Here is a 25,933-nt window from a genome sequence, read left to right as displayed (position 1 = left end):
AAGCTAAAAGACAAAAATAAATAATGATGGTTTTATCTAAAAGGTAAAAATTATGAATATTTTTCCTTTCATACTTTCATGTACTATTAAATTTTTTAAATCATAAATTTAATTTCATAAAAACAACATATGTAAAGAATAAACTTGCAGACAATAACCTGGAGAATGAAAGAATTTCTCATATGCTCAGGTAAATTATCCAGCATTTCTGTGTAGCAGCGCATCAAGCTCAAGAGCCAGAAGTTTCCAGAAGTGGAGTCTTCCTCTGCAGTGTAGGTGAATGGGTCCACCATGTAAATCACAACAGCAGGAGGGTAGGCTTGGCTGTCTGCAGAGTCAGGCTCCGTGGGAATTCCTATTCTCTCCCTTTCTGTAACACTGGAGAGAAAGTCACTTGTGAGGTACATGAAACAAGCCAATTGTAGAGCACACTGACTCTGTGGACAATGACTATAGGCCGAAGGTATGAATATGTGTGCATCATATACTAGGAGCAGGCAAATCAAGCCACTAGCACCAAGGACAGATGGAAATGGCAATAGTGATCAACATCATTAATCCAAAACTTTAGCATGATGCTCAAAAAGTTTTGGATTTTGGAGTGCTTTGGATTTCAGATTTTCAGATCAGGGATGTTCAACCTGTGAAGTCTATGCAAATATTCCCAAATTAAAAAATCTCCAAACTCTGAAACACTTCCAGTCCTAAGTATTTTGGAAGAAGGATACTAAACCTCTAAACTGGGAGGTCTCTTTTTCAACTCCCTTTTCTTTTCTGTGGTAATACTCTAGAAAGAGATTGTATAACAAGCCTAATAGTGAATTAATAAGCTTAATAAGTTTGTCAGTTACAGTAAGTTTTTAGAAGTGTCAAATTTCTTAATGTAGCTACAGATTGACAATTGTCACTTTTTATTGGAAAGAAGAAAAACAGAGCATTCTATTGGATTTGGAGATTCACTGAGGTGGGGCAAAAGAAGAGGTCCAAGTTGAACCCACCTTTCTTGTCCATCCTGCACGGGCTGGGAGGAGTTCTGCCCAAGCTCAGTGTCTCCACCACAGCCCATGTTCCCTTGGGTTCTGTCCGTGGCACTGCCCCCAACACTGGGGTTCTGCCCTCCAACACTACCGCTGAGTCCTGAGGAAGAGGTAGTGCTCATCTGGTTAATACCCGGAGCAGAAGCAGATGACGAGACCTGGGGCACGGAAGAACCAGATGTGGAACTACTTGTTGAGGGGTTTGTAGAACCACCATTAGAGGTGGGATTGAATGCACTGCCAGCTTGGGGAGCTGCTGATCCTGAATTTGAAGCTAAAGGCCCAGCATTCCCAGGCGGAGCTTGTCCCTGTGTTGTTGCTGGTGGGGTCTGGTATTTAGGTGGTATCAACAGGCTGCTGTCTAGCTGCAGAGTGGCTAAATAAGGTGCTGAAAGAGAATACACAGACAGTTGGTGTCAGCAATGTTTGGCAGAGTCAAACTTCATCAGATGTTAGAATGGTTGCATTTTTCAAAAAGTATGCTCTTGGGATGCTGTACTCTGATTCTGACACCCTAAATACTATCTCCACACTTGCGGATGTGCTTATACACACTGCAAACACAGAAATGCATGTGACACAACTTATGAGTTTTTAGAAAAAGATTATTTGAAAATAAATATTAATCACTCATAATATTCTGTTTCCAGACAGACTTCATATGCCTTCACTGAAAAATAAGAAGCCATATATTGCATAGCCATCGTGGTGTATTATGCTCTTATGTATATATGGCTTTACGAACCTCAGAGGTTCTCTGGAGAATATGGGTTAAATGTAAGCAGTTAATACCAAGTCATGCTGCTAAATTTTCAAAATGTGGTATAAATAGATATTGCTTCCTTAAGAAAATTAGGATTTAACTACCTAGAATACAAAAATTAGACTAAACTAGGTATAGTAATGAAATGCTAACATTATTTGAGACAAAAGAAATTTAATACCGCATCTGTTAGGAGATGGGTAGGACCTGCTACTTTACACCTGCAATTCTGCTTGGCCAAATAACCCTCCATTTACCTAGGTGATGGCGGCAAACTTGCGCATAAAGTTTGAGTCTGGAATGATTGTCATTCTCCTCACTGCTCCAAGGCTGGTTAAACCATTCGCTCACAAGCTCATCTGTCAGCTTCTGTGCCACGGTCTTTCCCACACGCATGATGCCATCACGTAGCACTTTGCAGATGGGCTTGTGCTGCCCAAGCCTACACATCTGAGGACACAAGCAAGCCCATTATTTTCAATAGGAGTCAGTCAGTCCTTCACACAGTACCTACACTCGGCCCTTCGCTCAGCAAGGGAGGTTACCATAAACATGCAAGCTTTTTCCTTTTCCTTTAGGTTTATCCACATGCAATCAAATGAACATTATAAGCTGGACTTTTTAATTTACCCTAAAATTGCTCTCTCTCCAAAATCTGAACTAGGCCCTCAGAAGAAAACTAAATGTTTCTTCACCCAGGCCAATTTCTCTTGCACAAAGGAGATTGCTGAACACTACCTTAAGGCTAATGAGCAAGTGAAGAAGAATTAACAGGATTTCTAACTACTAAAACTGAGACATACGTCCACTAAAATCTCTTAAGTAATCCTTACACATAATGTTTTCTCATAAAATAATACTAAGATTTTATAGGCCATCTGTTAGATTGATTGTCCAGAGGTAAAGCAATAAGCATCCCAATCACTTTTCAAAAGGAAGTAGCTGTTTTAGGACAATGAGAATCTGCTGGTAATCTCCAGGACACTCAATGGACACTCACAACACCCTCCAAAGAGCCAACTATCTGTTCAGCAGCAAAAGAGTCCATATTAGTACCCCTTATTAGAGTTGGGTTAAGTGAAAGCTTATCAAGCCACCATAAAATTCTCTAGTGCATAATCCTTGAGCAGCCCCAGTAACGCAAGAGAGAATGGGGCGAGGGGTGCCTGAACCTTCTAAAACTTACTTTGAAGGTTTTATTCGAGAGAATGGGTGAGCTTTAGACAGACATGAGTTGTCTGTGATAGATTAATTATGACTTAATGGTATTGTGTGTCCATGGACCATGTGCTATGCAGAAATGACTTATACCCAAGGGTTTCTTTCAATGGCTCAACAGATGTCATCACATGGCATTTTAGCATCTCCTCATTTCTCTGAAGCAACTCCTAAATTTACTATTCCATGTTTACTTGTATGTTTACAGATAGTGAATGTACTCTTTGGAAATATATTTGAAATTCAGCTTGGCATCTTATTTACAAAACACTTTGTAATGTTTATTAGGTACCTGTCTATGTTATAAACACTTTAACAAATAATTTCATTTAATCTTGCCATATATGAATCATAAGGTACAAAGAACTTAGTGTATATGGACCTCAACAAAAGAAATGTAAGTGCCACAAGTCTAACCTTTCAAAAGTAACAAGAATTTACATATTAGAGAGAGAACATTATCCAGCTGGTTTTCACATGATTATGGTTATTAAGAAGAAGGTAGTGTTAAAACACAGCAGAAGCACAATGCATTCAACTTTTCTTTTGATCCAGAAATGTTCAAGCTAAACATTTATTTTTTTTATAGCTTTTGAGAACTTGTATCCATCCACCAAAAAGTAAATAAAAAGAACAGATGTGCTTTCTTTTTTGTAGAGTTCATCTTGCGCACAGCTACCACTTTTTCCTAGTGTACAATACCTTTAAACTTTGAGCTCATAAATGGGGAAAAAAAAACAGTGGATGGGATTTTAAGATGTGTTCTAAGGCTGGTAGAGGAATTTTTTCTCAATCTAATCAAGAATAAAGCCAAGAGGGAAGGGTGGGGGGGGGGGCCTTGCCAATTTAATTCTTTTCTTCATCCTCTGTTTGCAATTTTTACTTTGAAATCTACTTTTAAGAAATTTGTTTTTTCAAATTCAGTTCATAATCAGAAACAATCAGGAGACTCATGTCATAAAAAGAATGCTCATAATAACTTTCTTACCTCATATACAGCACTCAAGTCCCTGAAGAAAGTTTTGGCTCCTTCGAGCAAGGCCTCATTTTCTGGACACACCACAATATAGGCAACATCACGGTGGCCCCCATATGGGTCCAACAACAGCCTTTCCCAAAAGGGCAAGGAGAATGGCGAGATGGTCAGAAAGTCCTTGTCATAGCCTACCAGCAGGGTAGGGATGGGTAACGGCTCAGGAGATTCTTCTGAACCTAGAACAACATTGTCATTTAGGAAAGTGCTTGAGATTCTATTTCTCACAGTCTGGGCATTTTAGAAATTTCTGGGGGCACTGGTCTTAATTTTGGATCTGAAATGTCATTACCTGTGACATAATACTCTTAAAAGTATTTTTCAAATCATCTAATTAAGCAGTCTTTGATGAAGACCATTAATTGAGTCTAAAGTTTCTTCTGAAGGCCCAATAAAACCAGAGGACAGACCAGAACAAGTGAAAGTTAACTTTCCAAGCAGTATTACTTCATTTCCTTTAACGCGGGCACTATGATCCTGACTAAAAAACTAGTTTTGCTAGTGAAGTGAGGGTTGGACAGTAACTAATGCTACACTTCAGTGGGGAGCACTGAGGTGAGAAGGGGTTTAAGTCAGCCAGGACTACCGTAGGTTCCACGTCCCGCCATCTTATGGAACTGCTGCCAGGTGAGTGGTCCCTGCACGTGCTGAATGTTCTCCCAGGTCCTGCCCGTGCGCTTCTTTTGGATGGCATCTTGGAGAAAGGGCTGCAGGGACAACAGCATGCGGACCACATCCTGAGAGGAGAGCATGCTGATGTCTAGCACTGGAAGAGACATGGGAACACAAAGGATAAGGGGATTAACATTCTCCTCTTTTTGGTCATCATCTTGGATCTCAGTCATAGTCCATGACAAAGATGTCATTAGCTGTATCAGATTCTAAGGTTCTTGACCTAAGAGTCAAGAGAAAAGATAGTCTAAATTAGAGAAAAAAAATAACTGATAACTTGTTAACCAAAACAAACAGAAAGAAAAATTGTTATTCTAGATAAGAGTTTACCTAAAGAATTGTTTAAAAGAGAAAAAATGAATAGGTATAATTTTTTAAATCATGGAAACCCGTTTAAGAATTTCCATAAGAGAGCTTCAAAAGCTTTTTTACATCACATTACTTTTACTTGTGATTATCAATGCTTTGCAAGTGGGCCTGATGGCACATGCCTAAAATCCCTGCAACTTCAGAGGCTAAGGCAGGAGGCTCACAAGTTCAAGGGCAGCCTCAGCAACTTATCAAGGTCCTAAGCAACTTAGCGAGATCCTGTCTCAAAATAAAAAGGGCTGGGGATGTGGCTTAGTGGTTAAGCACCCCTGGGTTCAATTCCCAGTACAAACAAACAAACAAACTTGTATGGATATGGATGCTTTGACTTAAGATGAGTAGATCAAAATGAACCTAAAATAGAAACTTTACAAAACTATTTAGGGCTGATGATGTAGTTCAGTGGTAGAGTGCTTGTCCAGCATGTACAAGGTCATGGGTTCAATCCCCAACACTAAGATGGGGAGGGAAAATAGGAGAGGAAGAGATTTTAATGTTCTTAATGTAAAATATTTTCACAAAATACCAATGCGTAAAGAGAAGACCTGCAATGCAGTCAGAGGCAAACAGAACTGCAGCAGAGACAGCATGAAGCCATCTGGGTGCTGAAGAAGGTAAGGAATTAATTGTTTAAAGAGTAAATATTCCTTCTGCCAGCTGTCACTTGAGAGGAGTTTTTAACCTAGAATTTGAAAACCCCTGAGAATCCATGCTAGATCACATGAGTACTTGTGTGAATATGTTTGCACTTTTCCCAGAATGGAGGGTCCATAATGCTCATCACTTTCTAAAACATGTCTGCAGAAAACAACTATCCAGCTGGAGGTGGCACGCTAGGAGAGCCTGCAGCTGGACTTCTGAAGATGGATGCTTGCTCTACTTTTCTGGCTGATTAGAAAGGGTATTAAAGGGTTCTTATCATATTCTCAGATCTGTCCCTACATCAACACAACACAGGTTACAAACTGGTAGTACACAGAGTTTTTGTTTTTGTTTTTTCTTTAAACTCTGGAAGGACTACTCCAATTTCATGCACAAATGGGGGTACCCAGTTTTTCTGAAAACCTTAGAGGTGGCTGCTGCCATGGGGGACCTGACAAGTCAAGGTCAAACCCCATATCCCCATATGACCACTTGCGGAGCTGAGTGGCAGCCTGGCCTCTTGGACATTTCTCCACACCTTGCCCAGCTATCTGGTGAGGATAAAGCAGTGCTAATCACCTGTACCTTAAACTTGTGCTTCTCTTTAATTTATAATAAAGAAAGACAGAAAGTACTTCTATACCCATAGCGACCTAAAGTGGGAAATGACAAAACCACGGATTTGAGAAAAATAAAAGCAAGCCAGAGGGCCAGGGTTGTAGCCCAGTGCCTAGCACGTGTGAGGCCCTGGGTTCCATCCTCAGCACCACATAAAAAAAAAAAAAATGAATAAAATAAAGGTATTGTGTCAATCTACAATTAAAAGCAAGCCATAAACTCTCTTCCTCTACACACAAAATAAAAGGTGTGTTGTGAAAGGATGTGATTTAAGGCATTGCTTTTTTGCAACTCTGTCTCCCATCTTATTCATCTATAGTAATATCTGCTAATTTTAACATCTTAAAAATTTTCAGACTTCCCCTGCAATAAAGATGTCCACCTTCTCAAGGGGTAAGATGATACCACTGATTCACAGAGTGTGTTTCTGTCCAAAGGTCACGATTTAGTGAAAAGAACCACTGCAGGTGATCATGCACATTTCTTTAAGGAAAAGGTGGCATTTTCTTTACTTCATAAAATTTATTCTGTAGACATTAATTAAAGGCTTGCTAAGCACAGGATGCTATTTGAACTTAAGCAGTTATGAAAATGAAGACAACCCTTTAATGCTCCCTTAGGGGTGGCTGCTGCCATGGAGTAGCCATGAGTACCTTCTTGCTTAGCCTGCTTGGAATGTGTGTCCTTCCCTATTCCACTGACCTCTGTCTTCTGGGTTTGCTTTTATTATTCTTTACTTCAGTCCACATTTAAGGAGCATTAATGACCTTTTCCTGCAAGACTGACAGCTGTTCAGAGGCAGAGTCCATGCTTCATTCACACATCCCCTCCAGCATGGTCTCTGTCCCTTTCTTTTCACTGTGTGGTCATCCTGTCTGTCCCCACGCCCCAACAGAACCAACTCTCACTGTGCTCAGAAAATGTGCTTAACCCTTATCTGAATCTATTCAGCTGCACTTTAATGTCTGCAGACCTGTCTTCTTTCTGCAACACTGCTTACTCCTGTACGCCTGGCTTCCAAGACAGGTCTTTCTCTGGTCTTCCTTCTCTACCTCCTTTACAGGCTCCCACTTCTGTCCTTGTCAAATTTCAGTGTGGCTTTGCCCACTGCTCACCCTACACTTCCTCCTCCTAGTGAGCTTCTCTGTGCCCTGACTGGAAATATCACCCACATTCCAACCTCTCCATGCCCACTGAACTCCAGGACTACATCTCTACTTGACATTTCTACCTGGATTTCTCATCCTACTCAAGTATGTGGATCTCTGAATGACACCACTGTCTGCCCAGGGACCCAAGCCACAAACCTGGGCATCTTCCTTAACTTCTCCCTCACCCTAATCCCCCAAACTCCTGGCATTAACAAACTCTGCAATAATACTTTCTAAACATCTCTTGACTGTGTCCATTTCTTCTCCACTCTAAGGCAAGCTACCATTTTTCATTTGGTCTTATATCTTCCCAGATCCATTCCTGCCATTTTCTAATCCACACCCCACATTATGGCCAGAATATAGTGTTTTGTTTAACTATGTAAATCTGATGTCAATGCCTCTTCTTAAAACCATTAATGACTTCTTACTACTCTTCCGATGAAGGCCCAACCCCTCCATTAAAGGCTCTCTGTAATCTAGCCTCTGCTGGCTTTTTACTCTTCCATTTCTCTGGGAGTCCCAGGCTTCACATAACTCTGCATCTTCACGCCTGCCTCTTCTTCTGGCTGGGATGCAACAACCTGTGCCCTACCCTCTTCAGCTACCTAGTCCATGCTCATCACTGAGTTCTCAGAGTAGGTGCTACTGCCTCGGTGAGTGTTTTCTGACCTGCAGTCTGGGGTGGCCCCTCTAGCCATGTGTTCATCACTCAATGATTTGTAATAATATGCTTATGTGTGTAATTATTTTATTAACATTCAAATGTCCATTTTTCAAAATGGATAACATCTACCCGTGAGGGAAGATACCCTGTCTCCCTCAGTCATGATTTTATGTCCCAACATGTATCACAGTGTAGAGAGTGAATGATAAGGGAAGAGGCAAGCAGGTCGCTTAGAACTTTTAGAGCCCTACTCCAAAATGGAGATCCCCTGCCCGTATGGTGCTGAGGATAACTCAGGGTCTCATGCATGCAAAGTATACGCTCTACTACTATTGAGCAATACCCTTAGCCCAACTGGAGCTTTTAATATGATAAGAGCTTGTAATGTATTTCAGTAACCACAAAGTAATGTGATCATTTTCATAAGAGATTCAATATGTTGGGAAACCAGAGAAAGGGGAAAGTACTTGGTAAATGGACAGAAGGGTTTAAGAATGAGGCCTCACTAGCACCTGATCCTGAGGAATGGGTACATGTTAGCATGCGAGGTATGCAAACGATCAGCGTGTACACTGGGGATGATTTTGATACCCTGCAGACAGAGGCTGCCAAAATGGGTTGCCTGCTGTGATTGATATAAGAAGAAATTTTCAGAACACAATTACACTTCTCCAAAAATATTTCAATAGAAACCACTGCCCCAGTTCTAAATTTAGGGAGATATCAACAAAGCTCTCATTTTAGTTGTGTCTTTTTTTTTTCTCAAGAGATGAAATTTAAAATTTCTGTCACATAAACCAAGAAAACTTTTAAGTTATCGTCACATCAAGATACTTTTTAAGATGCAAATCTGAATTCTGGGACACCTACCATTGCTATGAGGCCAAGAGTGCACAGTGGCACTTCTCACCAGAGCTTCATCCACTTTCCCACCAGTGGGATTATCCACATACTGCCGTCCCTGCTCCAGCGCATTAAAGCACTCTGTCCAGTAATCATTGTTGTCTGCCTGTACCCGGTCATAACTCCAGCTTACACAGGGAAGAGTTTGGCGACTGTTAGAGGAAATATAGTCCAGGAAACTCAGAGAAGCAAAAGGTTGTGTATGTTGATTCTGAAGGAGAAGAAGAAGGCTTATGGGTGTCTCCTGGGATTTTCTGGCTCCCTCCATCTGAGGAAGAAAGGTGGTCTGACACATCATTAAGCGCCTCTCTGCAGCCTGACCAATATCAGAATTCTTCCCAAAAATATCCAACTCATCTTCAAGGAAGAGTCCCGAATTGTAGCCAAGTTTGCGGTTCATAATCGCACTAAACCCACAGGTGCAGCGGTACTGGTCCTCATTGGAAGAATCAGGGATGTAGAGCCCAACATCTGCCCCTTTGATGTTCATGTTGCAGGCACAGATGCAACAGCTGTCAAAGTTTCTGTCTTTAAAGATATTCATCACAGAATCTGAGAGAATCAGGGTGACATAAAGACTGTGGGCCTCAGGAATTGGCTGCATGGTGGCAGGCTCCACAGAGTTAAGGGGCCGTGTGGTAGAGGGGGTAGAGGCTGGTGACCCCTGATCAGTGCTGTCATATTTAACAGACCCTTGACCACTGGCAGTGCCCCCACCTCTGGGAGTTCTTGGGGTTCTGGGGGTTCGTGGTGTGGGGACTGAAAAGCGAGGGGTCGCTGGAGATGGGAGGACTCCTGCCCCACTGTTGCTGGCTGGGGCAGCGCTGTTCAGCGTCACCGGCGTGTTCATCTGTGGTGTGTTCAGATAGTCTGGATCTGCTAGGCTCCCAACACTAGGCACATTACTGCAACAAATAAAAGAAAGGGTGAGGCAGGGTGGTACGCTGCAGAAGCCAGAGTCCACACACCAATCAGCTATCATTTGGTATGTACAGTTTTCTCTTTAACAGCAACAACAACAAATGTAAAAAACAATCAGTGCAGAGTCTTAGAGAATCGAGAAGCAACACATGAAGAATATTCTATGCAGCTCTTTCCTTCTATTTATTCCACATTTAAACAATCCTCATCTCAATCTTTGGAGGAAACTTTCACGATCTTTATAAGCAAACATGACACTGGGTTTGATCAATGTAATTTTGGAAAGCTGTAACTACCAAGTGGAACTTGGACACACAAGTTCAGATGCTAAATTAGCTACAGGATCACAGGATAAAATTTCCATCTAATTTGCAATTACATTTTTGTCATTTTTTGAAATTAAAAGTCTGCCAGTGTGCTTGTTCTCTGAGGCTATAATCTATATATGATACTGAAGTAGCTATAATCAAATACACGTGAAAATTCAAGATTTTTTTCTAATTTTCAAAATGCATCCCTCTCTAGGCTTAGTAATGAGTGACCACAAGGGAATTCTGATTCACATAACCCACTTACCAGTACCATCCTGCAATTAACAGAAATATTACACATGCTATTAAGAGGCTTTAGTATTAATAGAGTCGGGGTGTAGAAGGGCATATAATGTATCATAGTCTCCAGCTTCTAAAAGATTTTTGTGGGGTGGCAGTCACTTTAGTTCACCTTTTATTTTTCAACATGCTATGCATTACATATAATACAATTATTTCCATTCCCTGAGAAGAACTGGGATATTCTATCTATTTACTCATAAGCAGAGACTTTTCTTTTTTTGAATAGCCAAACAGAAAACAAAACAGTAGTGTCTGTGGTATTCTGTTTGATTTCCCATTATAAAACACTTTTCTGACACACTTTGCTTGATGTATCTGTATAACAGCCTGTGAGCCCAATCTTTGCATTTACAAGGTACCAAAAGAATACAGGCTGTTTAGTCTCAAGAATTTTTACACACAGTGATTAAATTGACCATCCTCCAATAAATTGCATCCTCCTTCACTTATAAATGTGAAAAAAGAATGCGAGAATAAATACCCTTTGTCAAATAATTTTTTGTGTGATTTTTTTAAATGACTAAAGCACTAGCCCAAAAATTCTAATAAGGCACTATAAATAAATTTCAAATCTGAGTCACAGTGGTATATCTGAGTATAGATAAAAAAATGACCCAGAAAACTTGACTGACAATCACTGCTCTCTCAGAGACCAAAATAATAAGAATGTAATAATGATCTTCACACTAATTGGATTCTTTTCAAGTTTTCCTGTTCAACAAAACCCTAAAATTATTACCCAGCTCAGATCTGAAAAGGAGCTATGACTACTAACGGAAAATCTAAATAATTAAAGTGTTCCCTAGGTAGTTAAGAATGGTTGAGCTCATACAGCAACATATTCATTTTTTTTTTTCAATAAAAATGAATTGAGTACCAACTCTAGGCAGAAGCTTGGCATTCAACAGACAAGGAGAAAGAAAAGTTGGCTCATAAGCAAGAAAAGCATATTCAAAGCAAGTGACTACAGGTGTACTGAGTGTGTCAAGGGGTCCAGAGTGATGGAGACCAGAGGCCACAGCAGGAAGATTACACAGTCTGTGCTGGCCAATAAAGTAGCCATCACCACCCCAGGGCTAGATTTAAAATAGCATGAGCAGAATGAAAAATTCAATCTTGGTCTCGCTTTTCAAACACCAAGTGTCAACAACTACCACACAAGACCAGTAGCTGCCACATAGGACAGCGCAGATAAAAAACACCTTCTTTGACAAAAAGGTTTATTAATCATGTCAGTTTAGAATGCTAAGAGTCATTGAGATGGCAAATGACAGATGTAATAGATCAAAACAATAATCAAAATTATCAAAACATTGCATAGCAATGTGGTGGCAAGTGACCTTTTCAGGGAAACTGCATGTGAGAGAATTAAACTGTTGAACAGGTACCTGAGGGTCCTGCCTCATTCATCGGCAACAGTGCATGTTAACCTACTCCCCATGTCCCAGGATGTTCTAGTGGTGTTGTGCCAATATCTAACTAAGAAAGCTCGAGAACAACTGGAGCACAGTAGCACCCTGAAAACCAGATGCTCACATCAGTTTATTTTCGAGCACATTCTTCCATATTGCTAGTATGTTGTCATCTCTGTGGTACTGCCACAAACATTAGTTGCTGAAGCCTTTCAAAAGTTCGCTGTGGCATACAGGGCAGGATTACTCCGTTTTAAAAAGAAGAGCCACTCAGATAAAAAGGTCATCTAATGTCATACACAGGATTTTTACACTGCAGCTGTGGCTTCCTGCTGCCCAAATCTAGGTTCTTGACATCCATCTACACATTTACATGTGATGTGTATCCATCATAGTTCTTCATTCTGAGACTGACTTACATACATGAAACCTGGTTATTGCATTAACTTTGATTTCATCAATATATTTTAAAGAAGGTCACAAAGATGTAGCCCATGGAAGGGGTCTGAACACAATTTCATTGGTTCCTAAAGTTTGACTTTGAATTAGTTGCCAACACTTTAAAATGTGAAAATGTACATCCAAGTCCAGATTTCTACCCACCATAAAAAACAAAACCCAACCACATTAACCTCACTCCTGTCTGACAACAACTCTGCCTCTGACTAGCAACTGTGGCACACATGGGACACACTCCTTCTGTCCCCCAAAATGAGGTTGAGTAGCAATAGAACCACCTTTTTAACCTGCCCATTTCATTCATATATTGCTTACCTGGCCCCAACAGAAACATGAGTTTGTGGCCTTTTGTTTTATAACATTTAAATTATCTTATTATGAAATTATTTATTTAAGGAAAGACTGATTCTATATCATTGATATAAGTACTATATAAGAATGAAATATGTCCATGCTGCTACAGACACCTCCTTTCCCATCCTCTAAATCTTTCCGCCATCCTGTAGCTATTTTAGTATATGATATGGAGTCAATAACAGAAATTATCTACATTAATACTTAATTTTAAACTGTTTCTAAATAACACACTGAAATCATCACCTTATACCAAAACAAAGTTCTTACCACAACCACACAAAGAATATTACTAACTCCAGTCGAGTGCTCAATTCCATCGTACACATCAATTTGGCACTGAATGAGCACAAACATCAAAGCTCCCAATATAATTACCCTCAGTTTTTAAATGTATGAAAAGTCATTTAGAAATAAATACATTTTTTTTAACCTAAGATCATGTATACAAAAGCATGAATGGCCAATAATGGCAAATTCTAATGACATGCTACTGTACAAGAACTGACAGAGCTCCTGTACATACTTGTAGCCATCCCTAATGAAAGTGGCTGCAGGGGGCATGGGCAGTTGTTCAATTTTAGGAGGAATTGCCCACGAAGGCCGGAACAGACAGGCATCAGGTATCTTCAGAGGTAGCAGGCAATGGCTCGGCAACATCTTCAGTGGAGCAAACATGGAAGATCCCACAAAAGGCTGAAAGGGTGGAACTCTGTGCACATATGAAAAGTCCTGTGGCAACAAAAGGGCCGGTGTTAGTTCTGGAAAGCTACTGAGGACAAAACCACAGCTGCGCAGACTTTTATAAACAGCAACAAAAACTACTGTTAATTCATCAGAAAAAAGCTGATGCCAAAATTTTATATTAATCAAGACACTGACAAGTATGCCTCATGCTCCAAAACAAATTGTTCTTAGTCATATATGTATGGCACATCAACAATACCATTTCAAAAACAGTACCTATGGATCCACATGGAAATACCCTGCCTTGGAAAAGTTGATATACTGACAATTACCTTTATTTCCTCTGGTTTGGGACTTCCTAATCCATCTTCTACTTCCATTTTGAATTCTGTGAGGTGTGTTGAAACCATACTGACCATAGGACTCTCCATCATGCCTAATGCTGACACTGTCTCTGAACTGATCCCATCTTTATAATTCATCACAGGAGAAAATGCAGGATGCTGTTCCAAAGATGGAGGGGTGGGGAACATCCTTTGTAAGTCTGCAACTGCTAAAAGAAGGAAAAAAAAGAACATTTCTTTTAACAATCAAGACTTCTAAAAACAAGTCTACTTCACAGCCATGTACCCAATTAGGCACCAGAAAATAATATTAACTGAATCAGTTATACAACAGAATATTAATAATGGAAACTTCTAAGAAGATGGTCTTTGGTAGAAAATTTTACTCCTCTGGTACTTTACTAGTACCTTTTTAATGCTTTATGACATGACTTCATGTTAATTAAGTGAATGAGTGCTACAAAATATGTTTTTCTTCTAGTAATTTATTTCTTGGAAAGTCTAAAGAGATGAATTAAATAGAAACTGGAAGCAATTTGATGGAGTAACCGCATTATTAAAAATTCTATCCATGCTTACAATTATGTATGAAATATTACAGAAAATAAAAGTTGTTTAGAGCCAAAATGGTGGGTTTTATGCAGTACGATTACTTGGTGCAGCTCTTTCACGAAAACAATTCCACACTCTCTTTCTAGGCTGACATTAAAATGAAATTTTATAGTTAGGATCAAAAACCCAACCTAGAATCAAAATAATTTAACATAAAACAACCAGTGGGGAAGGGGAATACTTAGAACAGTGATTCTCAATTAGAAAAAAAAAAAACAAAACACAACTTTACTACACCTGAATATCATCACTAACAGACTCATTAAGATACTGATTGCAGAATATACACCATGAAATACAAGTTGTCATTGTAAAACTCGCCCACTAGGGGGTGTCCTGCACTGCAAATTTATAAAGTTTGAAGCCATAAGTTTAAATCAGCAATTTGGGATCATATTGAATATCCTAATTTCCTATCCTATTGTCTTTCTAGCAATTTCACAATTTAAACAGACAAATAGTCATTACCAAATAGACTAAGATCTGACGTCTAACCCTTAATCAGAAATTAATACAGAACTGTCTCACACAGTCTCAGACTTCCCCAGGCTGCAATCTAAAGCAGAGCTGTATAAAAAAGGGATAGGGGGCTAAGGTCTAAAACCCAGGTAGGGGAATAGCTTTGCTATGGTCAGGTCTCTTCTGCCCTCGGGGCCTCAGATCCCTCAGCTAACTGGGAAGGGTCGACAAAATGTGTAGTTCTCAGCATTTCTTCCATGTTTCCCTTTTTTGGGGGATAGGAGGAACTTCTGAGGATCTCGGCATATACAGGCTGAGAAAAAGTGAGAAAGTCTGGACTAGATCATTTTTACCATGTTGACTAGTGAAATAACTATATAATCCTAAATCATTTACTACGTCTAAGCTTCAGGAGCTATATAAGAAAAAGAGGAGAGAGGCCAATAGGCTTGAAATCAGACCTCAACTTTCACTTCTATTGGAGAAGCTTCCCTTCTATTTGCTATCGTAGGAATCTATATGAGATTCCATTAGAGGAAAGCGGAGAGGATTATGAACTGAAATCAAATTCTGTTCATGTATGAGACTGTTGGGATGAACAACTACTATACATAATTATAAAGCTCTAATTGAAAAAAAAAAAAGATTTCCTTAAACAAAATGGTGCCTACTACTGTGAAGAAGAAGAAGAAGAAGAGCTGAAATCCCAAAGTTAATATTCAAGGCACCTTTTTGCTATGAGAATATTCTACTCGAAAGAAACTGAACAATTTCTAGAAACTAGCAAAACCAACTAAGCCACAAACAAACTACTAGCAAACCATTTTAGACACGATATAGCTGATACACTCTGAGGCAGTTAAGAGTGTAGCTTCCATATTAACAGTTAAGTCTCCTTTAAAACAAAGACGAAGAATTTAATATGGAGTTAGGTTACACTTGAAATAAATCTATTCCCCTTTAAACTTTTCCCAAGCCAAAGAACAGCTACTACAAAATTTTAATATAAGCTAATTTATAAGCATACTATTTTAAATTATTATTCTGCTTTATAAAATCTTTAAATTAGAACTGTCTTAAGATCTTAATTTTCGATATAGATCTGTGAAAAATACAGAAAATGTGTAATGCCTCTCAAAGTCAAAGTGATGGGCTTAACCATTCCAACTATGATAAAATATTTTACAAAAAATGGCTTTATTAAATTAATTTTTGAATTTTCTCTAAGAAATGAAATAAAGGCATATTCCAATTAAGCCTACCCAACTTTATTGATGCTACTTAATGCACTCATATATCTTTAAGTTTTCAAAGTCTCAGGTACCCTGTTAATTTTTATCAAAGGTAACAAAGAAAGCATAGATAAAATTTCACTTGCTAGAAATTCACTTTAAAAAGTGGTCTTCACCATTCTTATTATCATATATTCCTAAAGAAGATTTTTTAACCTAACTTCAATTCTGCATCTGTAAACTGGTAATAATATCTACCTCATATTTTTGTGCGTGTTAAATGAGACGACATGAACACTGTGCCAGGTACAGCTTAAACATTCTGTAAGTGATGAAGTCAGCACAATTCAGTCCTCCCCCCTCAATTCTGGTTTCATTGGAAAAAGATGAAATTGCTGTTCAGGAATTTTCTGAAAAGAGCTGACCCCAGATTAGTTTTGAGATGACGAACGGGGAACTGGCCTCAAAATGGGTAAGGTAAAAAGAAGATAGAGACCCAGAGGAAAAAAATACTTGGTCTTTAAAAATAGAGAAACATGGATTGCCATTCAACTTTCTTCCTAGAGAAGGGCTAAAGTGAAGTCAGGGACAGCTCCCAGAACAGAAGGTAGGGGAGGAAGCCAGCTCCTAGTGCTCCAAGACTTCCACCCTGCGAATCCTCACCACACTTCAGCAGGAACTCAGCCAGGACACAGACCTTCAGCCTTAAACAAACACACACCGCCAGGACCAAAACACTCCACCAGAGGCTGTCCTGTTGATTTCTCAGCATCCTCCCCACCCAGAGCATCTACCAAAGTCCTTTGAAAATAGTTACATGCCGTTTCAGAACAAAGGACGCCAAATAAAAACTCCAACTTTCTTTTGCCTTTTCAAAGATTCATACTTCAAACTGACACACTTCTAGACAAAAATTCGTAAGCAACTAATTAGTAAAACCTGAGAAAAACACCTGTTTGATTACTTTATTGTAACACAATATTCCTTAACACAGAGGTGACCCTACACTAAACCTTGTTGTTAATTTGTTGCTTTCTTCATTATCATATACACAAATTAATAACCACAAACCTGTGCTTTCCAACACTGTAACTACTGGCTGCATGTGGCTACTGAGCATTCAAAATAGGGTTAGGCTAAACCGAGATGAGTTGCATGTATAAAATATATAAAATATAAATATACAAAGAGTAACACAAAAATGTAAAATATCCCAATAACTTTTTATACTGATACAAGGATATATTAAGATAGAATATTATTATCAAAACTTATTTCACATTTTTCACTTTTTTAGCATAGCTACTAGAAAATTTAGAATTACATATGTGGCTGTCATTTGTGGCTCACTTTGTATTTCTATTGGACAGTGCTGTTCTAGACATTAAATATTACACATATGTCTTTCCACCTCAACATCCAATAAAGCTACTACAGATATGAAAACTTATTGCTAGTCTATTTTCATTGTCATTTCTTGGGAGGAAATACTGTATAAATGTCTATACACCACCCTCCCCCAAACACAAATTTACATACATACTTTTATCTGGCTCTTCCTAGTGATAATATTTCATATTAATTAATTTTTATACCTATACTTTATCATCAAATTCTGAGTAGCTTCTTCTCAAAACAATTTCTTCTTGAATAAAAACGAAAGGAGAGAGCACGCAGTATACTCTATTGGGCAAAGACATAACAAGCAGGACATCTGTGACATGCTCCCAGGCACTTTAACATCTTATATCACTGCTTATCACTTCATGTCAAAAAGGGCAAAGGGTTAACTGGGTATTCAAAAGGAAAAAAAAAAAAAAATCACTCATCTGACCTACCCCATATGTATCTATTTTAAAACTATTTCTTTTAATCTGTGAAGTTCCGTGTTTGTAAAAATTCTGTAGTGCAGAGTAATAAAAAAAGGAAAATGTTTAATTAAAAAACTACAGCAATTGGCTGGCCATCATTATTCATTTTCAGTCATGTCATGCTTGAGAAAGCTTTGCATATTTAAAAAAGTGATAGATCCACTAAAGCTGTCAAAATCCAATCTCTGTATACTTCCCACTTCTACATTTGAGTAAATCAGCACTACATTTATAGGTTCATAAAACTTTTTGACTCATCCCTGTGACACAGTGGTTTTTCCCCTCAATTTGTTCTCATTACCAGATGAAGTTAATGAGAAGGTATTGAAGAATGATTTGCTATGGAATTATGTCTCTGCTTCAGAGAACTTTTACATGCTGCCCTGACTTTCCTTTCTCTTATACAATAATGTGGCTTCTTAGAAAAAAGAATGTACTAAAATATACTATATGTCCGCATATATATGAGAAAACTCCTTGATCTCAAAAGAAAACACAAAACTCAGGTGGCTGAGGCAGGAGGATCCAAAGTTCAACTTAGCAAGATCCCTGTCTCAAAAAAAGACTGGAGATTTAGCTTAGTGATAAAAGGCCCTGGGTTCAATCCCTAGTACCATGAATGAGTGAAAGACAGACAGACAGACAGACAGACAAAAACTTCATTGTGAATTAGTAGTAGTAGTAGCAGCAACAGTAGCACTATTGAACACAGGGTGATCTACCACTGAGCAACATCCCGAGGCCTTTTGATTTTTTGAGACAAGGTCTCCCTAAATTGCCCGACTTGTACCAAACTTGCAATCTTCCTGCCTCAGCCTCTCAAGTCACTGGGATTTCAGGTGTAGACCACTGTACCTAGCTCAATATGAATTTTGAAAAGGACCACAGAAAAGAAAGTCATTATTTTTTAATTAAATTTATGAAAATGGAAATGTTTTGTACAATGTCTCATAGTGAAATATCTCTCTGAAAATCAGAAGTGCAGCATTTATCCTACTAGGAGGGGACTATTAGAAAAATAAACCAAAAACATGTTTTTCTACATTTACACTATAAAAGTTAGCTTTTTTTTTTTTTTTAAATACCTGGGACTGAACCTAATGGTGCTTTTCCACTGAGCCACTTCATCATCCCTTTTTATTTTTATTTTGAGATAGGGTCCCACTAAGTTGCTGGCCTCAGACTTGTGATCTGCCTCAGGATTCCAGTTGTGCGCCACCATGCCCAGCACAAAATTAATTCTTAATTTCAACACAAAAGAAGGCTGCCTGCTAATCTCTCAGGAAGATCAACTTGAACAAGTTTTAACTTATAATTAGAATTTTGTCAAAAGCGAAAATAAAGAGGGAAATTTCAGAAAAAGCACCACCGATTTTGAGAACTTTTCTATGAGAAGTTTATAGCAGCAAGCCTGAGCTCAGTTGGCTTTATCCACATACTTGGTGGGTATGGAACAGCAGCTCTTCCATCCTTCCCAAGAGGTCGGTCTTCCGTCCCAACCGTAGGCATTTTTGATGAGCGCAGTGCAGGTGATACAGCCTGAGAACAGATAATGATGGTGATCGTGATCATTATTATTAAAACAGAGGAGCACACAGAGTCAGCATTTTGAAGAGTATGCCTCCTGAGATTCAAAAAAAAAAGATGCTTCCTTACACAGCATTCACCAGGTGAACTATCAGAAATCCCAGCAGAACTGTGAAACACAGGACATGGTCATAAGCTTAGTGAGGAAGAAAAACTGAGAGTCCTCCCTCATGGATCTACTAAGGGCAGATTACGCCATCACAGTAAAGTTTACAGACCTTCAGCAACTTTCCCTCTCAGGTCACTAGAAAAACTGTTTCTCAGACAGTTTTTCTGATTATATTAGGGTGGAGCTTCAGCAGTGACTGGCAACTGGTCTAGATTTCCTTCTGTTTGGAAGCAGGCAGCTTCCAATTATTGATCTCCAATTATTTTTATTTTTACCACAATGAACTATGTACCTTTGATATCTATTTTGACAGTTAGTGTTCATCTTCTCTCTCTCTCTCTCTCTCTCTCTCTCTCTCTCTCTCTCACTCACACACACACACTTTATAAAATTATTTAAATACACAGAGATACTTTGGTGAATTACTAAAAAAAAAAATCAGTTCCCTTAGTAGGCAAGATCATCTTTAAGAACTCAAACTGGTAACAAAACAAAAACACTTAAAGAAAAACAGAAATATTACAAATAGAAGGTCTTTTATTTACATAAAATTAAATTCAAAGATAATTCAGATGTAAACTTGGCCATCAGCCTCTACTTACTAGTTAGATGAAGTAGCAATAGATTCTAAGATAAACTATTCATGTGATTAAATGCTAGACCAGAAATCAGTTAAACAGAAACACTCAGAGAAATGAAAATTCAATTAAAAATGTCCAACTAACTAAAAATTATATTCTCTAAATTTAAGCATTACTTCATATCACTCAATAAACTTACAAATTATTCAGAAAATAAGTTCAATGGCACAGAGCACACTCACAATCACTAGGGAGGGTGGCTATGAATAGTGCCAGGCAATCCATACTGTTTACTTTTTCCCTTGCTACTTTTTTGATTTTTGATTCTTTTTCTTGTCATACTTTTCCTACCACCACCACCAGAGCATCTAACCTTGCTCTCAGGATCCTTAAAACCAATGACAGGCAGTGCCTGGCTTTCAAAAGGTAGTTCAAAAAGGACCTTCAATGCCTGAATAGGAAATGTGCTGTTTCTTCTACCAGAGTTTTGCACATTGCCGTGTTCTCTTCTTTCACAATGCCACTGCCTGAATTAAGGTTTTCCTGTTCTAATCCAACAAAATAACAAATAGGGATTCTTGCTTCCTGCATGTTAAAATAGTAAAAAAACAATATGCACTTCTTACAGTGCACAACCACCCCAACAGCCTTCCTAGGAACATGTTACCGATAGTGTCAAGTCCAGAGCCTCACTCCTGGTCCAAACCCTTCCAAGTCCTATCAGACTTTGGCCACCAAGAAATAGCAGACTAGTGAGCTGTTCCTCATCCCCCCAATCCTATCCTTTCTTGCTGCTTAATCAGGGCTCATTCCACACTCAAATTAACATCCCTCCCTGCTTCTAACTGCCCCCAGCCTTTCCAGATTTCAAGTCAAATCATTCTTCAAGGCCTTTATGATCTTCTAATCTTCCAAGTATTTATAACACTAATGGTGTATAATATCTGTTAATTAGCCACTTTTGATTTTAAAGTTAGAAAGGACTTTAGAAATCTGATCTCTACTTAACCTTTAAGCCTAATTTAAACACCAATGTCCTGTCATTCTGTACTTGAATGAATGTTCAGCATCCTTAGATTCTGATCTGTTCCTGCACTCATAAGTATACTGCAACTTTATATGCTGTTTTTCCTTAAGTCTGAGTGTCTGAAGTACAAGGGTGATAATTTAATCATATTTATGGCGTGATGATCAGCTTTAGTATCTGCCACAAAGGAAGTAATCATCACATGATTAACAAATGTATATAAAATGGATGGGAGGGTTGGTAAGTGAATAAATGAAAGAATAATGAACTGACTTCTTTGAAAAGAGAGCCTATGTTGCTCATCTCTGGGTTCAGAATAACAGGTATTTATGTTTGTCCAAAGATACAGAGCTGATTAAGAGGATGAGCACACAAATTCCTGTTAGCTCAGCTGATCTGCAAAGAATTGTAATTCTTACCTGTCACTATAATCATGACTTTTATTAAATAATTTGACTTCCACATGTATAAATTTTATTTCCCTACCACAATACTAAGATCCTAAAAAGTATAGACCATTTAAGTGTGCATTCTTCAAAATGAAGACTAACCACTAGTTTATTAGATAAGAAAAAGGTATGTGGGCATTATATTAAAAATCTGATTTAAAGAAATACACATAATACATTTCCTATTAGTCCCATAATATTCAGAGGAATTTACTAAAATATATGTGAAAGATTTTAATATTTACAACTCGAAACACACTAGTGGAAAGCAGGGATCAACAAACAAAACCCTAGAGGTTTAGCTACTACACTAACAACTTTTTTTTTTTTTAATATTTATTTTTTAGTTATCGGCGGACACAACATCTTTGTTTGTATGTGGTGCTGAGGATCGAACCCAGGCCGCACGAATGCCAGGCGAGCGTGCTACCACTTGAGCCACATTCCCAGCCCAACACAACTTTTTGAATCTTTCAAAGCATACAAATATTTTTGAAGAAACTTCAGAACACGAAATCATAGCCCCCCAAATGAGTTGATCAAAATACAAAAAAAAATAACAAAACAGACATTAAATCCTCCTTTGATGAAATTGTTCTATGTGTAGAACACAGAACATACTATACACTCACCCCAAGTTCATCATCATCAGAATTATCAAAGATGTTGTCTAAGTCATGCAAGGAAGGTGCCAAATCTGTCACCTGCGTAAGGCTACTGGAGCCAGCTCTGCCAGCTGCATTATCCTGCCGGACATCTGTAGGACAGAAGGCAAAAGAAACGTAATGAGCAGCTCCATCAGGCAAGAAGAAGTGAGGAAAGGACATGGATCTCAATGAACATGATCTGCTTGTGATTTTCCCCCCTATGGTTTTAGTTAAATTTAGAGACAATTATTTCCAAATATGTTCATCAGCTTTGAAAGGAACTGAAAAACAAACTATAAAAATATATTAAAGATGAGATCAAATCATTGCTATAACAATAAATATAATTTTAAATTGAGACTCATCTCCCTTGCATTTTATTTTAGCAACAATCCAAGTGAGGCAAATAATCATTGTACACACCTGTTTTAGGAGCAGAACTGAAAATAGACATGGCATTTTTCCCATCAGGCACCGGCGTGGAATGACCTGGTGTAGTGACATCCTTGGTACCAAATCCATCCTCTGACTGTATAATAAATTCAGCCAAACAAAACACATGAACACCAACCCAAAGTGTGGAATATGAGGGAGAACACAAAGAATTAGAGGGTAGAATGGAATTTGTTATGAGCACAAGTATATGATAAATCATGGTCTATGCAACCAAAGGATACAGAAGATATGTCCTTGCTCTGGAATTTAAACAGAACCAAGAACTCCCCACTGTCCCCTCAATCCTATGGGGTAATCTGAGTGAATCAGGGGTTTATTCCTCAATAGTACTGGTGGCAACTGATTACAGACCTGCCGTGGTGTTAACAGCTGCCTTTACCAACATTTTAGACAATGAATTATAGATTAAGCCTTCTGGATCTACACAGATCCTTGTAAAAGAATCTAAAAAACATTGCCCTCAACTATACTGGCCTCTTTCAATTGTCACTTTTCTACTCTAGAGAATCTTTCTTTAAATGGCCCAGTATTTTAGAATGTCTTAAAATTTAAGGTTAAAGACAGCAGAAAGACCCAGTACTCACTTGTATGACAATGAAACAGTAAAATTAATACTCAGAGTCTATGGATAGTGTTGACGTTAGTTCAGAGAATATATAGGTATAGCGCTTAGCACAGTAAGCATAATAGGCGCTCAATAAATGGTAGGTACTATCATAATCATTCTTTCTTTACATTTTGGGTATTTGGGAATAATATTTAAAAAGAAATAGGCAGGGAGCATAGGCCAACAAGAATTAGCATATGAGAAAACATGCACTGTAGAAGCTATAGCCTGGAAAATATGCAGCTTCATTTATGTTCGGCTGACTTTTAAACAAAGGTAAGCCATGACATAAAAAGGAACAATACGCTGTTCAATACAATAGTACCAAGAGCATGAACATGGGGACATAGCAATCAGGCAAGACTACCTCGAACATTCTGCCTCAAGTCTTCCCACACAGGTTGCACTAACAGAGATAGAAAACCACACCGTGCTAGGTTCGCTCTGTAGTAAATGGTACCTTATTCTTTTTCAGGGAATCCTTCTCTGTCCCTTGTTTGCATTTCTTATTTGCTGTGAAGATGTATTTTATGTCGCCATCTTCAAAGGTATATGGGTCATTGACTTCTCCCAAACTGTCTCCAGGTTGCTGTGACAGAGGCAACGGGTCAAGGAAGTGGAGTGACTGCATCTGGGGCTGCTTGTCTTGCCAGATTTTAAACCGTTTATTAGGTTGTGCTAAGAGTCTAAAAGGGAAAGTAAATGATAAATTGAACAAGATAAACAAAGTAAAATGATTATTTTAAAAGAAAAGAATTTATACTTTAGAGGATTTTCAACAAAGCTTTTTAAAAAACTAAAAATTCATCTACATTGTGATTTTTCTTTTCAAGATTACATTGGCAATTAAATAAAATTTAGCAGGCTTCATCAAGAACATGTCTTTGTCTCCGATTCCATGAATTGCACTTAAAAACAGTTCTCAGGACAGAGAACCTAGGTTCAAATTTTCTCTGCAAAACCCTAGTCTTTCAGTTATAAAGTTAGCATAATAATATGGCTGTGGTAAAGATTAAATGAGATAATATTAATGTAACATAAATACATAAATGTAATGTATTAATATAAATATATAAAGTATTTAGAATAATGGGTGGTTCAAAAGCGTTAAATATGTTATCACTAGATGTATAATACATACCTAAGGGCACGCAAAGCCTTCCTCAAAAGTGTCATCATACAAAGACAGCAATATGAAAGTTTCATAAACATAAATTCTTTGATAAGCAAGCAGAAGACCAAAAATAAATTAACATATACTGAGTATATTAGAATGAAACAGAGACCTTCACATGCCAGTGTGTTTAAATAACGACACATGTGCTAAACCTCATGAAGGACAAATTATTTTCAATATGCAGAAATTAGAACAGTTTGATTTGGGGCCTGCTGGTTCAATGGGGAAAGATGAGGAGAACCCTGATTCTGGGAGCACCCCTGCTGTGATGCCTAACAGGTGGGTGGTGGAGGGGTTACCTTACCTTTGCAGTGCAGTGCTCTCTGAGTTCACCTCCATTTTGGCATCACATCTCTCACCCTGGAGCTCTGGAGGCCTGAACTCAGCATCATCGCTGGCTGGGAGACGAAAACTATGCCACCATTTATCTGATGACTCTGGGTTTGAGGGCCTAATCCCACAATATAAGGCTGTCTCGCTGACCTCTGCCATCAGAGGCAGTCTTTGGCCTACGAGGACAGTTCTGTCATCTAAAGTAGACAACTGCTGAAGTTCTAGCCCATTTCCATAGAGGGCTGGATTCACAGGGACAGACGGTGGATCCAAACTTTCTGTTTCCTGACCTCGTGGCTGAGGGCTGAGTGTTGGTGGCAGAGGGGAAATAGGGGAATGAGGTGAATCCATAGGATTCAGATTCATTTGCTTGCTTGTATTTCTGGAAGGCACGGCCATTTGCTTATCATACTTCCGACTGCTAGACACCTCTAAGGAGGAGTCCATCCCTGCCAACCCTAGTTTCTGTCCCGGTGTATCCTGTTCCATGCATAACTCTTCAGCCACAGACGGCCGATGATGAAAGGGTATCAAGGGTCTCTTTTGCAACTTGTCTCCTTTTTCTTGTCTTTCTGTTGTTTTGTGCTTAGAAGAAGCAGGAGGTGGTAAAGATGATGATGATGATGGTCCTGCACTGAACCCTGGTTGAGACATTGTGGGAGGTCGACTGGGTCCTACTGCACACCGTTTTAAAAGTTTATGCCTAAAATAAAAGTTAAAATGAAGTCAATGATACATTGATAAAAATAACTGCATCAGTATAACATAGAAAAGAGATGCCTTTGACAAAGTTATCTTTTATGCACACATTAAAGACTTAATATGTTTAAAGGCTTCTTTCAGGTTTTAATTATGTTTACAATGACTAAAAACATATAATACAGCCTGACAGAATGTGAAGCACCAGTATGTACAAGCTAAG

At 38.5% G+C, this 25,933-nt stretch overlaps 1 protein-coding gene across 4 annotated transcripts in view; it reads right to left on the bottom strand.

The window, feature by feature from the left end:
- The window catches only part of Med13l (mediator complex subunit 13L), a 305,063-nt gene that overhangs the window by 25,434 nt on the left and 253,696 nt on the right, over positions 1–25,933 (bottom strand). For 3 of the 4 annotated variants that reach the window (XM_046446238.2, XM_058579892.1, XM_058579893.1), the window contains 13 exons: positions 24,983–25,714; positions 23,962–24,187; positions 22,862–22,967; positions 22,424–22,548; positions 19,478–19,577; positions 13,853–14,073; positions 13,360–13,565; positions 9,041–9,978; positions 4,638–4,817; positions 4,007–4,230; positions 2,058–2,250; positions 999–1,425; positions 159–378 (listed from right to left, as the gene is read on the bottom strand). In XM_046446238.2, the coding sequence (XP_046302194.1) occupies positions 159–378; positions 999–1,425; positions 2,058–2,250; positions 4,007–4,230; positions 4,638–4,817; positions 9,041–9,978; positions 13,360–13,565; positions 13,853–14,073; positions 19,478–19,577; positions 22,424–22,548; positions 22,862–22,967; positions 23,962–24,187; positions 24,983–25,714 (3,898 nt within the window). The remainder of the gene's footprint in view (positions 1–158; positions 379–998; positions 1,426–2,057; positions 2,251–4,006; positions 4,231–4,637; positions 4,818–9,040; positions 9,979–13,359; positions 13,566–13,852; positions 14,074–19,477; positions 19,578–22,423; positions 22,549–22,861; positions 22,968–23,961; positions 24,188–24,982; positions 25,715–25,933) is intronic. The other variant, XM_046446239.2, reaches the window with a different exon arrangement.

The sequence above is a fragment of the Marmota monax genome, unplaced genomic scaffold (assembly GCF_021218885.2).
Source record: "Marmota monax isolate L192 unplaced genomic scaffold, Marmota_monax_Labrador192_F-V1.1 WCK01_AAM20220418_F8-fsc00092, whole genome shotgun sequence".
Classification (NCBI taxonomy): domain Eukaryota; kingdom Metazoa; phylum Chordata; class Mammalia; order Rodentia; family Sciuridae; genus Marmota; species Marmota monax.
The sequence above is the reverse complement of the archived record's forward strand: the minus strand, read 5'-3'. Positions and strand labels throughout refer to the sequence as shown.